The 15552-nt window shown below is 41.8% G+C and overlaps 1 protein-coding gene across 3 annotated transcripts in view; it reads right to left on the bottom strand.

Annotated features, from left to right (window-relative positions):
• The window catches only part of MOCS1 (molybdenum cofactor synthesis 1), a 1733254-nt gene that overhangs the window by 266589 nt on the left and 1451113 nt on the right, over window positions 1–15552 (bottom strand). For all 3 annotated transcript variants that reach the window (XM_044084832.1, XM_044084835.1, XM_044084843.1), the window contains exon 9: window positions 13365–13485. In XM_044084832.1, the coding sequence (XP_043940767.1) occupies window positions 13365–13485 (121 nt within the window). The remainder of the gene's footprint in view (window positions 1–13364; window positions 13486–15552) is intronic.

The following is a 15552-nucleotide window of genomic DNA, read 5'->3' as shown; positions in this document are numbered from 1 at the left end:
ATTTGAAACCTCCATTTAGGCCCATTGTAGCAGGTGGAGGTTGGCTCACTGAGCCACTCTCTATTTATGTGGAGAAACAGTTGAGGCCAATTTTAGATATGTATCAATATACATTGAGAGATACTAAACAGATGTTAGAGGATTTATTCTGTTTTGTTGAAAGTTGTGAAACGCCTTTGAATGGACACTTCATGGCCACTTATGATGTGACCTCACTTTTCACTGTTATTCCCAATATACCAGGGATTTTGATGGTCAAAAGTTTTTTGAGGCAACATGGTTCATAGTCAATAGCGCATATAGAGTTGATTTGCAGTTTGTTGCATATGATTTTACACAACAATGTGTATTTACGTAATGGTATATATTACCATCATTTGTTAGGCGTAGCTATGGGCACACCATGTGCCAATAGCTACTCCAACATGGTCATGGCAGAATGGGAGACTCAATACATGTTCTCCCACCCTTTAGTGACTAAACGCCTTGTCTTTTATAGACGTTTTGTCAATGATTTATATTTCATATGGGCAGGAGATGAAGTTGAGCTAAGAGATTTTGTTAATGACATGAATTCCAGCAATGAAGTTTTGAGATTCACTGGGAAATATTCACCTTATAAAATTGAATTTTTGGATATATCCATTTGTATTGGAGATGATGGATGCATACACACTGACAGATATACTAAAGAGTGCTATCAGCCTTCTTACTTACATAGGACCAGTATGCATCCCAGCCACATATTTGAAAATATCATAAAGGGGCAGGCGATGCGCTGCTCCAGGCTAACTGACAGGGATGACAACTGGCACTCAGAGGGTGACAGGCTGAAGAATGACTTCACTAAGAGAGGGTATGGGATAGATGAGATCCACAAGATAGGCACGGATGTAACAGCCATGCGGACTACTAGAGCTAGACCATACTTCTCAAAATCCACTAGGTACAGCAAAGCCTCTACCATGATGAATAATCAAGTTCCATTTATTTTTGCCTATACAAGAGAGAATGGGGCAATAATGAATATCTTAAGAAAGAACTGGCAAATACTTCAGATTGCTCGAGTAGTGAGCAAACAGCCACATATACAGTATAAGAACATGAGGAATCTTAAATGTAGGCTTTGCTATCGTACTATGAATCAAGTTCCCAATATGCCAACAATACAGAGCACAGTTAAGTGTGGACATTGTAATTTCTGGGAACACATTTTTGAGGATAATGAGTTTCAGCATCCAGATACAGGGAAAACTTATATTTTTCGGATGGGAGCTGATTGCAGGAATCTTGTATATTTGGCTAGATTTATATGCTGTTCATCATTCTATGTTGGAAAAACCAACAGGAGACTACGTGAACACATTAGAGACCATCTCTATTGTTACAATAGGGGGCATACCTATAGTGCTATAGCGAAACATACTCTGACAATGGGTGAAGCACATCAGTTTAAATATAATGTATTGGAACTAGTTCTAGAAGGTGACAGTTTAGGTGACATCTCTAACAGAACCGAAAATAACGAGTTGATATGGATTAAGTTGAAAGCACATCTAGGAAAAGGATTAAATGATCATATAGCCATCACAGCAAGACTGAGGGGCAGGAGCCTGAGGGAACATTAGGCTGTGTTGAGCCTCACTACAAGATTTTTATTAATTTTTATTATTTTTATTTCTTTGACTTAGTACATTTTAGCATCATTCTAGTATGTATTTGAACATGCAGTTGATACATTTTATTTGGATATGTCTTTAAATTATGTAATATGACTCTATTGGCTATTTTGAATTTTGTGATGTTTAAAAGGAAGTGATGTATTTGTATGTGTATGGTCTGAGGAAGCAATTTTAGTTGTGAAAGTGCTTACCTTACTATCTATTTTTCCAATAAATGTATGTTTTTAACTGGACAGCTTCATTATTATACCTTCTTTCCTGTTGATGCTTGGATTTTGGAAATTTACTTATTTATTTAACATTCAGGTGTTTTTTCGTTTGTAATATATATATATATATATATATATATATATATATATATATATATATATATATATGGGTGCATATTATATATTCGAAGTTTCAGAACATTCGAATCCCATATGTTCAACAACATATGATCGAAGTTTGAAACTTCGAATATATAATAAAACATAAAAAAAAAATAAAACTTACCTTAACGCTCCGAGCAGAGGGGCAAGCCTCCCTGCGCTCCCCAGCCACCCCTAGTTAAACATACAAACTCCGAGATTACATTTCAATGCAGAAAAGGGAAATTCTCCCATTCTGCACCATATGGCGCCATTACATTTAACCTTCAAACTTTTCAAAGTTTGATCATATGGTGTTGACCATATGACATTCGAAATTTGAAAGGTTCGTTCATGTAATAGGAACCCTATATATACATATACACACACACACACACACACACACATATATATTTCTCCTTTATATTCTCGAAATACTGAAATCTCAAATTTCAGTATCCCGAGACTATAAAGGTGAAACTTCAGAATAGCAAAAGTGCATAAGCGCGAATCCGAATATCTCAAATCCGTGCTTATGCATTTACACTACATTACATGAAGTGTTTGGATGGGATGGCATCCAAAATTTAAGGTGAGTGAGTGTATGTGAGTGTTTTTGTATTTTGTAAGTTGTACGTGTGGGTTAGGGTAGGGAGGTGGAAGTATGAGTGTGAGTGTTGGTGTTTGTGTATGTGTGATGTGTGAGATGTGTGCGCGTGTGTGAGGGACTGTAGAATGTCTGGGTGTGAGTTTTTTTTTTTTTCTGTTTGTAAGATCTTGGAGTTGGTATATATAAATTGGGGGGCACAATGTAGGGTTGTATATTTTGTGTGGTGTGGGTAGAATGGTGTTTGTGATGTATGGTGTATGAATGTCCGTGATTGTGTGTTTCAGGACTGTGAGTCGTTCGCCTTTAAACTTTTGACATACTGAAATTTGAGATTTCAGTATTTCGAGATTCTAAAGGGCAACTATATATATACACACACACATATATATATATATATATATATATATATACACACACACACACACACACACACACACACACACACACACATTTTATAGGATCATAGGACATTATTAGGCTATTAGCCCTGAGGCCCTTACAAGCCTAGCCAAGAATTTAGCCCATGTTCCAGTAAGTCAGCACCCTATGCCATTGTCCAGCAGGGATATGGGTGAAATCCCAGTGGTGTATTTTCTGTTCCCCATCCAGTTACCCAGGTTGCACTCAAACAGGTTTAATGAGGTACTCTGCTTTACATGTAGAGGGAATCTATTTCACAAAAGGGGAAGTTTCTGGGACACAAATCTGTCCCGCCAAGAAGTCCTATTGATGTCAAAGACCAGGTTGAGGTCTCACATGCGGGTTACTCGAGTGGAGCTTGACTTGCGAATATGCAGCAGTCCCATCAGGGCAGGGTCTGAGATTGCTTTGTATGCCAGACAGAGGTCACCTCTGAGGAGTTTGTAGGAGACTGAGTAGAGGGGCAGTGCTTTTAGCCTATCTGTGTAGGGCAGATGTCTGAGGCCCTGGATTCCCAAGGTGAGGAATCTCTGTGGTCTCTCCAGCTGCTGCATGTGCTTATCGAGGTACATGCTGAAAGGGGCACTGTATTCAATAATCGGTCTTATAAGGGAAGAATACAGGAATGTTATGACCACCTTGTCCCTGGATGACATACCCTTACTAATGAGGTGGGCCATGTAGAAAGCTTTCCATACAATGGACGCAATATGGTGGTCAAAAGTCAGTTTGCTATCAACCTGGATTCCCAACTCCCTCACAACTGACTGCATGCTTAGTGCCTCATTATCAATGTGATAATTTGTGGGGATGTCATTCTCCCCAAAAGGGATGATGATGCATTTTTTGGCATTTCGTTTGAGGCCATGTTTTTGGCACCAATCATTTGTTTGGGTGAGACCCTCTTGGAGGATGTCCACATCACTACAGGAATTGATGATAGCACCGAGCTTGCAGTCATCTGCAAACTTGGTCAGCCACAGCCCACTGGATTTGGCCTGCACTTCTGTGAAGTATATCCCAAACAGAAGAGGCCCCAAGACCGATCCCTGGGGTACAGCACTTGATAGGGGTCTACTACATGAGGTGGCTTCCCCTATTTTGACTAGGTGGATTCTATCAGTATGTCAGTTTGCTACCCATCTGGTAACATATGGATTGATGTGTAGTTGAGAGAGTTTAAATATTATACCTGAGTGGGAAATAGTATCAAAGGCCTTGGCCAGGTCAAGGTAGGCAGTGTGCATCATCTTCCCCTCATCTATGACCTTAATGACTGTCTCAAAGAAGCCAACCAAATTTAACAGGCATGACCTCCCCTTGACAAAACCAAACTGTGTCGGATCAAGTGTCTGGAGGTTGCCAATGTCCTTGTTAATGTGGTCCATGATAATCTGCTCCATGGCCTTGCAGATAAGGCTAGTTAGGCTGACGGGTCTATAATTTCCTGGATCGATGGATGCTCCACCTTTGTGCAAAGGGATGACAGAAGCTGTCCTCCACTCAGCTGAGATGAACCCAGTAACTCAGACTTTGGTTGAATAGGGCACATAATGGTGCTGCAAGCTCCTGCCTGTGTTCATGTAGGTTGCAGCCTGGGATGTTATTGGGTCCCATGGAGGCTGTATTTTTTGCCTTTAAGAGGGAAGTGATGACTTGCTCCCTAGAGATAAGGGTAGGGGGGCAGGTACTGGGGATGTCCTGTTTTACTGATGGGGGGACAGAGGAGTGAAGTTTTTCACTGAACCTGTCTGCCAGCAGATTGGCTACATCTATACAGGGCTTGTGTATGTGGTGTCCTTGACCACCAGTTCTGAGCAGATCTGGGTGCTTCCCTTGAGATTGCGGACATATGTGAAGAAAGCCTTATGACTGTCTTTAGTAGATATAGCAAGTTTGGACTCAAAGTTTGCTTTGGAAGATTTCACTACTGCTCTTATTTGCTTGCTCAGGCTAAGGACAGATTGCTTCCAATTAGACACCAAATCCTGGTCCTGGACAGCAATTTTTTTCCTTTTATTATAGAGTTTAATTACTGTAGATGTCCACCAGACAGGTTTACTCTTCCTTGAGGAGGAGGATTTTGTCCTGTCTGGTATTCTGATTCCATGCAGCTATATAAATGCTCATATAGTACTTTGGTGTAAGTTTGGACATATGTGCCAGTTTTATACCTTCTCTCAGGAGGTTATAATCAGCTTTGGAGAAGTTTTTTTGTTTGACCTTAGCTGGGGGGGCTTGGGGGAGATGTTGACTTCGAAAGTGACTGCTTTGTGGTCAGATCTTACCAGGAATGATGACACTGTAGGGATGCAGCAATGGTTACTCATGTTGGTTAATACCAAGTCCAAGATATTTTCACCTCTTGTGGGGATGTCAACCAACTGATCTAAGGCATTTGCACTGATGAAATCAAGGAATATCTGGGCATTTGTGTTTTGGCAGAAGTATTTCTTCCAATATATGGTTGGATAGTTAAAGTCGCCCAGGTGGGTTGAATCTTGATAGAGTCAAAGAGGTCCAGATAGGTGGAGTGGGCATCTTAAATTAGAGTTGAAGGCCTGTAGCTAGCTATGATTTGAATAGGGGTCTTCTCAGCTGTTAACTGCACCTGGAGTATTTCCTGTGCATCACACTGTTTGACCAGCCTAGAGGTGTGTATGTCTTGTGTATATATATATATATATATATATATATATATATATATATATATATATATATATATATTGCAACTCCATCTCCTTTTGTTTTGCTGCCTACGGCTTGGGGTCTGAATGAATGATAGGATGAGTAACCAGGTATGGCTGGGCTGCTCTTCGCAGCTTTGAACCAGGTTTCTAGCACAAATTGTCAGCTTCTTCCAGGGTTAAGAATGCTTACAATGAGTGAAGTTTCATGTTTAGACTCCTCGTGTTTAGCAGCATGACCTTTAATTTACATTTTGATGAAATTTTCATGTTGGTAGTTTTGACTTCATGGCATTGCCTAAAAAAAGGCACTATGGGGAAGGCACACACACACACATACATATATATATATATATATATATATATATATATATATATATAAACATAAACATGGGTATATATCAATTTGTCGAAGGTTCACTTCCAAAAACCTTTCTTCATCGACCCGAAACCACCGAATGTTCAGTTCCAAGAATGTTCACATCTGCGAAAGATTTAAGTAAGGAAAGGAAACAGTTGGCCAACAGCACAAATTTTCCCTTTCCCTTTTTCTTACTGATGGCCTCTGTCGATAAGAGACATAGATGTCAGACTGGGGCAAAGTTACAATTTCCCATCCAACTGTATATCTTACAAACAAAATATATAATGCCATTTCATTGAGACTGACAAGGTCTTTCATTCCTTATCAGAAAAAAGCCTCTTAAGACATGTGCAAAGGTACAATTTAAATGGTACTTTTTTACTAATTTGACAGCCACTTGCAGAATATGTCCTTTCAATCCCTCAGGGTACTTATGGGATATGGTCATTTTCTTCCTCAACCAATACTGGGGTGGCATTCTCCAAGGATTACTTTTAGGTCCCCTCGTAAATTTTAGGTGGGCAGAATAACAACCTGGACATGGAACAATGCTTTATTCAATCATCCCCCACCCCCACCAAAAAAAAAAAGTTAACTCTCTTCTCTGTGTTAAGTGCCTGCCCATCTGGTTGTCAGATTGTCAGATAACTCTCACAACGTAATAAGTAGAATTTTATCAAACAACAAGAATGACATAAATGAATGAGCTAAAACTGACCAATCAGCCATTAAAAAAAATCCAGACTTTTTTTTAACAACCTAGGGTCTTGCTAGTAGTCCTACATACTGAACCACTGACCATTTCTGTACGTGGGACAAAAAAGTTTCTTGGAGGCCAGTGCTTACTTGGGCTAAAGGGAAGTCTCTGTGTTCACCAGTGGCAGTGGTTAAAACTGAGCAGCCTGCCTGTCCTTGTAGGAGTGGTTACTGCCTAGAAACTGTAGTTTTATTGGCCATTTTGGGTCAATTCCAAACTCCTTGATCTCTCTCTCTTAAAACCCTGCAACTCTCTCTTTTTGCACGGTCTTGCGCACAGAGCAGCGTCAGGCAGCGCCGGTTGGCTGGGTTGTGGTATTCCTGGCTCCACAAAGTCTGCGCTGCAAATTTTCCCTTAGAACTAGGCAAGCCTCAACTCAAGTGCTTCAGATCAACTGCTCTTATTGCAGCACTTGTCCAAATCTCCTAGACAGCACTATTATTTTCCAAATTTCCTAGACTGCACTATTATATTACAGCATAAGACCCTCGACTGTCCACAAGACAGGTGAAATTTACTTTTCCAAGCATGTCCAGAGGTCAGCTTCAGGTGTACTCTCCAGTTCAGCCGGTGGAATTGGGCATCCTGATGCAATGTCACAACTGCCTCATGTATACAGACAACCCTCTCCTCTTACCTCTAGACACAAACACTTGTGAGAGATGCAAATACACAGCCAGACTGGAGGCTAAGCGCTCTCAACTCATGACTGTAACAGACAGTCAAGAGGAGAAGAGACACACTAGCATCACACCACCAGTCACACATGGATCTACAAAACAAGCACCGGCAAAACATACACATAAATACATAAAAACATATTCGGAGGCACTAGGTACAAATCTGAAAAAGAAACAGTGCCCTCCAAAGCAGACAAGCAAGCAACCTGCACCTCCAAACACAAGCCAGAAAACACACAATTCACCTCAGCAGTGTGCCTCACGACAGCCCCTAAGGCAAAACACCATACCCGACATGCTAGTAATAGGAGACTCTATAGTAAGGCACACGGATGTTCCACTCACCAGGCTGAACAAGGAGAAGGATACTGTCAGCTGCCTGTCGGGTGCTAGGATCCGCCACATAACACAGGCACTTAGATCACTCCAGAACAAGTGTGAATGATCTAAGATGTACCTCCCTGGACTACATGAAAAGAGACATCATTGAGGAGCTCTCTGATCATGTACAACAAGCTGGTATGACCCTGACCTTGAGTAGGGTACTACCTTCACCTAGAATGATACCACAATACAAAGACAAAATTATCAATTTCAACAACTGGCTAAGCTTCTGATCCAGTGTCAGTCTGCCTGGGATGACATGATAGACGAGCCTCGCTGTTTTGCCAGAGATGGTTTGCACCTGTCAAATACTGGCCAAGGCTCTTTTAGGCAAGGCTCAAAGGACAAACCAATCACCGTAACCAGCAAAGATAACCAAAAACTAAGGGTAATGCTACTCAACACCAGAAGTCTCAACCTCAAAATGCATGCACTCGAGGCACTCCTCAGTATGGAGAATATTGATGTTTGTGCAGTAACAGAAACCTGGTTCAAGGCTCCAGAGAGCACCCCAGCACTACCAGGTTACAATTTATATCATACCTTCCGGCCTCAGTTATCGGATCTCAGTACAAAGGGCGGAGGTGTATCCATATTCATCAAGGATACCCACATCTCCAGGTTAGTGGCACAGCATGATGCCCCAGAGATCATCCATGTGCAACTATCAACAGGCAAAACCACATTTCAAGTCGTAGCCTGTTACAGATCACCCACCATGTCCCAAGATGCTCACTCAGCATTCCTTGAGGCATTGGAAAATATAAAGGTCCTACCCAACACCATAATTTTGGGTGATTTCACTACCAAAGTTCTAAATCCTACACCCAGCGGTTCATAGAATTTATAAATTCAAATGCCCTCGAACAACTGGTATGTTCTCCCACTAGAGAGGACAAAATATTGGATTTAGTCATCACAAATATGGGCGCCCATTGTACCACACCTGTTATCATTCCCTCTCTGGTCAGATCAGACCACAAACTGATAATCCTAGACATCCTCACCCCTCCACCTCCCCCTGTCAAAGAAACCATTTTAAAAGACCTTTTCAAAGCAAACTTCAAACTACAGCTTCACTATCCCCCTGTGGAAGGATAATGATATCCAGGATGCAGAATCCTACACCAAGGCACTTTATATACATCTTCAGGATTGCATGGATCATGCGATCCCAAATAAAACCAAGACTCCTTCCTCAAGCAAGAAGAAACCAGTCTGGTGGAAGCAAACTATACAATAAAAGGAGGAGACTTATACAAAAAAAGGCCAAAGCTCAAGTAGAAAAATCTTCCCTGATCAGCTTTAGTAAGAAATTGAGGGCCCTCATCAAGTCAACTAAAGCCAAAAGAAAGTTGCCAAGGATAACCATAAGGCCTTCTATGGTTAAACCTAAATGACAACGCTCAGGTCTGTTCTGAGCTAGTACAAAATGGAACAAAATACACTGACCCCACTGACATTGTCAACATCTTGGCTGACAGGTTCATTGCAACCCCCCCCCCCCTTCACCACCTACAGGGCCTATTACTATTCCAGGGGATTGTGTAACTCCAATTATTACTGATACGTTGGTTAATAAGGCTCTATCTAAAGCTAAAAACACTGCCTTCATGTGTCCCAGGCTGTGTCATACGTGAGCTCCAAAATTAATTAACCCAGCATCTGAATACCCTGTTCAGTCTCAGCCTCTCGACAGAATATGTGCCCATAGAATGAACTACTGACCAATAAGCCTGACCAGTCTGATCTGTAAGGCAATGGAGCGAATCATTATGGAACTCATAAATGGAGAGATTGGGAACCTCCAAACACTTGACCCCATACAGTTCGGCAGATCATGTCTCCTGAACCTGGTGGACTTCTTTGAGACAGTTACTCAGGCTATAGATAAGGGAAAGGAGGTGACCTTGCTAAAACATTTGACACCATTCCCCATTCAGGTATTATTGATAAACTCACCAACCTGGGCATAAACCCAAGATGGATACTGGCTCTCAGACAGATCCCACAAAGTAAGAGTAGCAGGATCTATGTCCTGTGCCTCAGGGCTCTGTCCTGGGGCCCTCCTGTTTGGCATATACTTCTCAGAAGTACAGGCAAGCACTGATGGGCTGTGGCTGACCAATTTTACTGCAAACTGGGTGCTATAATAGAGTCTCTGGCTGATATGGATATCCTCCAGAAGGGCCTTAACAAGACTGATGCATGGTGTCAAAGCCATGGTCTCAAGCTAAATGCCCTTTGGAAAAACAGAGTACCCACAAACTACCACATAGGAGGTAACCCCCTGAAATCTGAAGTAGTAATAAGGGATCTAGGGACCCAAGTAGATAGTCAGCTTTCCTTTGATAACCATGTTGCCAAGGTGGTTAGAAAATCCTTCTATGTGACCCATCTGATCACGAAAGGGTTCACATCAAGATCTAAGGATGTAGTGGTGCCCCTCTACTCTTCCCTCATCAGACCCATTACTGAGTATAATGCAACTATTGGAATGTATCTCGCTAGGTATCTCCAGCAGCTGGAGAGACCACAGAGGTACCTCACTAAGAGGATTACTGGCCTCAAACAGTTGCCCTATGCAGCACGATTGAAAACCTAAGGCTTTTCTCTGTTGCATACCGCCTTCTCAGAGGCAATCTCTGTCTAACATACAGAGCCATGTCCAACCCTGAACTGTTGAACATGCTCCATCTTAGCAAAACCAAATCCACTCGAGCTACACGCTCTAGGGATATAAACCTCAGCAAACAATGAATAGAGCATGCTGGAAGGATAGATTCCCTTCGCAAAGACTTCCCTTGCTGTGGAACAAGGTCCCAATCTATATAAGACAGAACCCCTCGCTATCACTCTTCAAGAGGAACCTTGACGAGTGGATGGGTAACAGAAAGTTCACACCAGGGATCATACCAACAGCTCTACTAGATAGGGGCCAAGGGTACTAGCTGCTAGATCAAGGGCCTAGGGAACTAACCAAAGTATCTACCTATGAACCTAGGAGACAGATCACAAAACACACACTTTTTTAACTACTTTGAATTCAGGACAAATCCATTATCAGCATCTACTTTACATGTACAAAAAATAATTACAAAAACACCTATGCCTAAACAGTTGCTATAGACAAAGTCCAACATTTTGACCAAGGAGAGTAAACTTTTTTTTCTTAGATATTTTTGCCTACTGCTGCCTTCAAACCATCATTTCCTTCCTCTGAACTGTTGTCCATTTATTTCCCCTTAACTGGCCATTTGTATCCCACACTGAACTCATGGAGGAAACCCCAGTCTCCACCAGAGAAAAGCCTAGTAGCAGCATACCCTTAAGGTGATCAATTTAGAAGAACACAATCATCAGATAGATGGGTCATCACTCAGGCAGCAATAGGGGTGGAATACGTTTCTCCTGGCCTATAAGCACCCATGCAGCAACCTGATGTGCACAAGAACCTACAATGCTCCTGCTTCCATAACCTGTGCAACTTGGTGTCTAAGCACATCACATCGCATAATGTTGCAAGCTGAACCACTTGCCTCTGCAGGGTATCAGGATAGGATGAGAGAACATCATTCTCTAAGGTGTGATGTTCTAAATGAGACAAACGGAGATCCCATCTGCCTGAGCTGATGGCAATACAGGTTGATGTAAAAGACCCTGTGACAGTTAATGCAATAGAAGGAATCGATTCTTCAGCATCGGAATCTTCATAAGTAGAAAAAGGAGCCTCTGGATGGTCTGTATTGTCTGTATCATCAGAAGAGTCATCTGAGGACACTGGCTCAGGGGGCTCTGGGAGTTGAGAGGCCCTGTCTGGGTGAGATTGGGATCCCCTTATTAAAGAGATGAGATCCTCTGCCAGAGTAAGCATTTGGGAACTGGAACTGGGCCTGTGAGAGGGGGGCTTAACAGGCACAGACTTAGCAGTTTTGGCTGCTTTAGCCCTAGCAAAGGCCTTAATAGACATGGCTGCAGGAGGCCTAGCAGCACCACGTGCTGGGGTAGAGACATCCAAAGGGATGGTGTCCGATAAATCTTGAGAAACCACAGTAGTAGGCAAAACTTCAGAGGCCGATTCAACAAGGGTAGAAGGGGCCTCGGTAGTAGTCATGGATTCGGCTGGAGATTGACCCGTTTGCTCGGTTTTGGCCGAAACCGAGACACTCGCGGTTTGCTTACCCGTGGTTTCGGCCGAAACCGCGGAGCGCGAGTGTCTGTCCTTTTCTTTGCGTTTCTTAACAATTTGAGTAGTCGGAGGATCCGACGGCATAATGTACGCAAAATTTGAGCCGAAAAACTGTTCAGCAAACTCCGACCGACGCCTAAGCGTTCGTCGGTTGAAGGAAGCACAGGCTAAACAAGCTGCTACGTCATGGTCTGGGCCTAAACAAGGTAAGCAGTAAGAGTGGAAATCTTTATGAGGTATTTGTTTCCCACAAGTTAAACAGTTATTCACTTTTTCTGACATCGGCTGAGGCAAGAAAGAGTCCCCAACGGGGTACTTAGCTTTATAGAAGTCTTCGAAGTAGTATTCGGTAGTAGTAATCTCTGGATCTGACCGACCGGCACTTGCGAACAGCTTCTGCTTCGGGCGCCATGCGGCAAGAAAGACTGAGGAAAATGGCGTCGGCTGATGCCTTTATACCCGAAGACCAGCAGTGATGACGTCGGGTGAAGTGCGACACCAGCCGAGGCCAGACCCAGACTTTGGAATCCGGCCGACCGAAGGGCTGCCTGACGACAGGACAACCCATTTGTTAGGACTGCAGATGCATCCTTGAAGGACATTAGGGGTATTTGTCAGAAGCCCATGCCAGACCCCCCCCCCCCCTCAGTCAGTGTAAACACCACTTTGGATTTCTTCTGAAAACAATCTGTACCTAGCAGAACTAATCAAATAATACAATTAAATACTACACACATGCCACAGTCAATTTAAATAATACTACAACTCAGATCAATAAACTAATGTCTTTCGGCTTTTCCTGGTTAGGGGTCGGCACAGCAGAACTCCAGTCCGCTAATGATTGGCACTGGATTTTTACGATGCCGAGGTGCCAGTCCAATGCCCAACCTTCAAAGAAGGCACACCCATTCACACATGTATCTACCTGCATGTCTTTAAATGTCACTCAACTGTGGGGAGGACATGCAAACTCCACACAGAAGGCGCTCCAGCCAAGAATTTAACCAGAGAACCTCTTGCTGTGAGGCAACAATGCTAACCGCTGCATCACCACGACCATATACTACAACTCAGATCAGTATAGTTCAAAGTTCCAGTATTTCATTTTGTTACATCCATCTCCTTCATATGCACTGTCTGCATGCCATTCCTAATAAGGTTTGGATTCCTATAGTATTATATATGATAAGAGAAAGACCTAGATCCAATGCACTGATGACAAACACATTTCTGTCACTTACCAGCATGCTGTTTCTTCTTCCTGGCTACTGCTGCTCCAATGATCTGAAGAAGCGCCTCTTCTGAGGCTCCACTGCGCAAATAATCTCTTAAAGAAACTTCAGCATTTCCAAACAGACATACCTGTAACACACAGAGACTGACAGTAAAGCACGATGACAAACAACACCCTATACATGCTACTGCTTAAACACAAGGCAATGCAAGCCTTAAACTGGTTCGCTTAATCACTTACAAATGGAAAATAATTTTGATCTACTATATGCACACTTGAGTGGTGTCTCTACATATAATGTTGCAATTTTGTTTTCAATTTATTCTTGACTTTAATAATGGGGTACTTTGTATGCCCTTATGTGAAAGTTGAGGAATGGTCAGCCACCACATTTGTTAACAAATCCAACCTCATGCCTGTGGCTGTTGAACCCACAGTACTGTCTCGACAGACATTAAAATTTACCAATACAAACAGTTATAAGACATACTTATTTGCAAATGGTGCAAGAAAAAAAAAAGGTTTATACAGTCAGTGATACAAGCATATCAGCATTACTATAAGACATTGCAGATTGTACTGTGTATACAAATGGGACAGATAATCCCTGCATAAAATCACTTCAGTAAGCCAGTGATTCAGGATAACCACCTAATTTGTAGCATTGTCTATACCAGACTCCTAGCTGCAAACACTGAATCCAGAAAAAATTACGACCAAGAAGATTTTCTAAAATAATACCCACATATCCCTGCATATCATACTTAAAGTGGTCTGTTACTGTACTGTGAGTCAGAAATCTGTATTAGTTTTCTGTCCTGGAATCCTAACTCAAAATAGTGAGCTCAGAGAAGTACTACTAAAGCTTACAGTGCTGTTACCTACAGCTGTAGTGGGAGGAGAATATAGCCAAGAGCAACCAAATTTAGGAATTGTAAAACTGCCTGGAAGTAAATCACAAAGATAAATCATAGTTTGATTACACACAATAGGAAGTACAAACACATAATATGAAGGAAAAATTCAACATATATTAATGCTACTACAAAATGAACTCCTGGATATGCAAAAAAAAAAGACATAAAAGAAAACTTCTCAGACCTTGTACTTGCTATCAGAAAGATATCCAATTTTCAGGCTGAGATTGTATTAAATATTTAATTTACTTTTTTGATCAGTGGGTAGAATGATATTTATTTACACCTTTTATTCATTCATTCATTCTTTCATTGATACATCCAAATATTTATTTATACACATATTTGTACTTTCCTTTGTGTAACAGTATCTGTCATGGCTTTACTTCAAATTAAATGTGTGATTATTTGTGTTTTACTACAATAGGATTTGTATTTGTGAATCACCTCTTTCATTTTAATTGGGTGCTGTTTTGCACAAGTGATTTATTAACTGACTGTCCTTTTCTACACAAGTTACAAAGGTGTAGACACTGGATACCCCTGAAGACTACCATATTACATTACTTTTCTTTGATGGAAGAAAGAGACAATAACCCTAGCTCTCCTCCATCACTCCCTTCCCAATTGCCCCTTTTCTATTTGTCCCATGCCTTCTTTAATTCCTCTATGGACTTCCTCTACAGCACCCTTTTTAATAGTCCATTCAATGGGTCTATGACCCTCTTGGTAAAAAAAAAAAAAAAAAAGTACTTCTGGAGATGTAAGGAATGGATAGTCCCTACAGTCTGATGCCCATGCACCTTCCTTCTCCCTCTGTCCTTCCTATGCAGGATAACCCATTCACAATTCCCTGAAGTGATCTTTTGCATGAATATCATTCTCCTATCTCTTATGGTTTCAAATAAGAACAGCTGCAGTTCTTCTGGTCATTGGTTATATCCCTTCCAATCCATCCCATGGATCTTTCTGGTAGATTTCCACTAGATTCCTTCAAATAGCCTGATGTCCCTTTCCTTATACGGCCTCTAAAACTGTACAGGGTCCTCAATATATAGTCTGGCCAAGGCCCTGAAGAGAAGCTTCTTTCCTTCTGAAATGTAACCCTCTGATGATACACACCGGTGTCCGTCTGCTGACACTGCCCCCTCACTCTGCTTCTGGTGGTCTAATCCAAATTGCTGAACACCTCACGATATACTACAGATTGGCTACCTTCAATTATACGCCACCAGCTGTTCATACCTTTTAATCTCTTAGTGCAAAAACTCAGTACAA

Source organism: Protopterus annectens, chromosome 1.part1, assembly GCF_019279795.1.
Source record: "Protopterus annectens isolate FY-2018-M chromosome 1.part1, PAN1.0, whole genome shotgun sequence".
In the NCBI taxonomy this organism is placed as follows: Eukaryota; Metazoa; Chordata; order Ceratodontiformes; family Protopteridae; genus Protopterus; species Protopterus annectens.
Note: the sequence above shows the minus strand (reverse complement) of the source record. Positions and strands in the feature narration are given on the sequence as shown.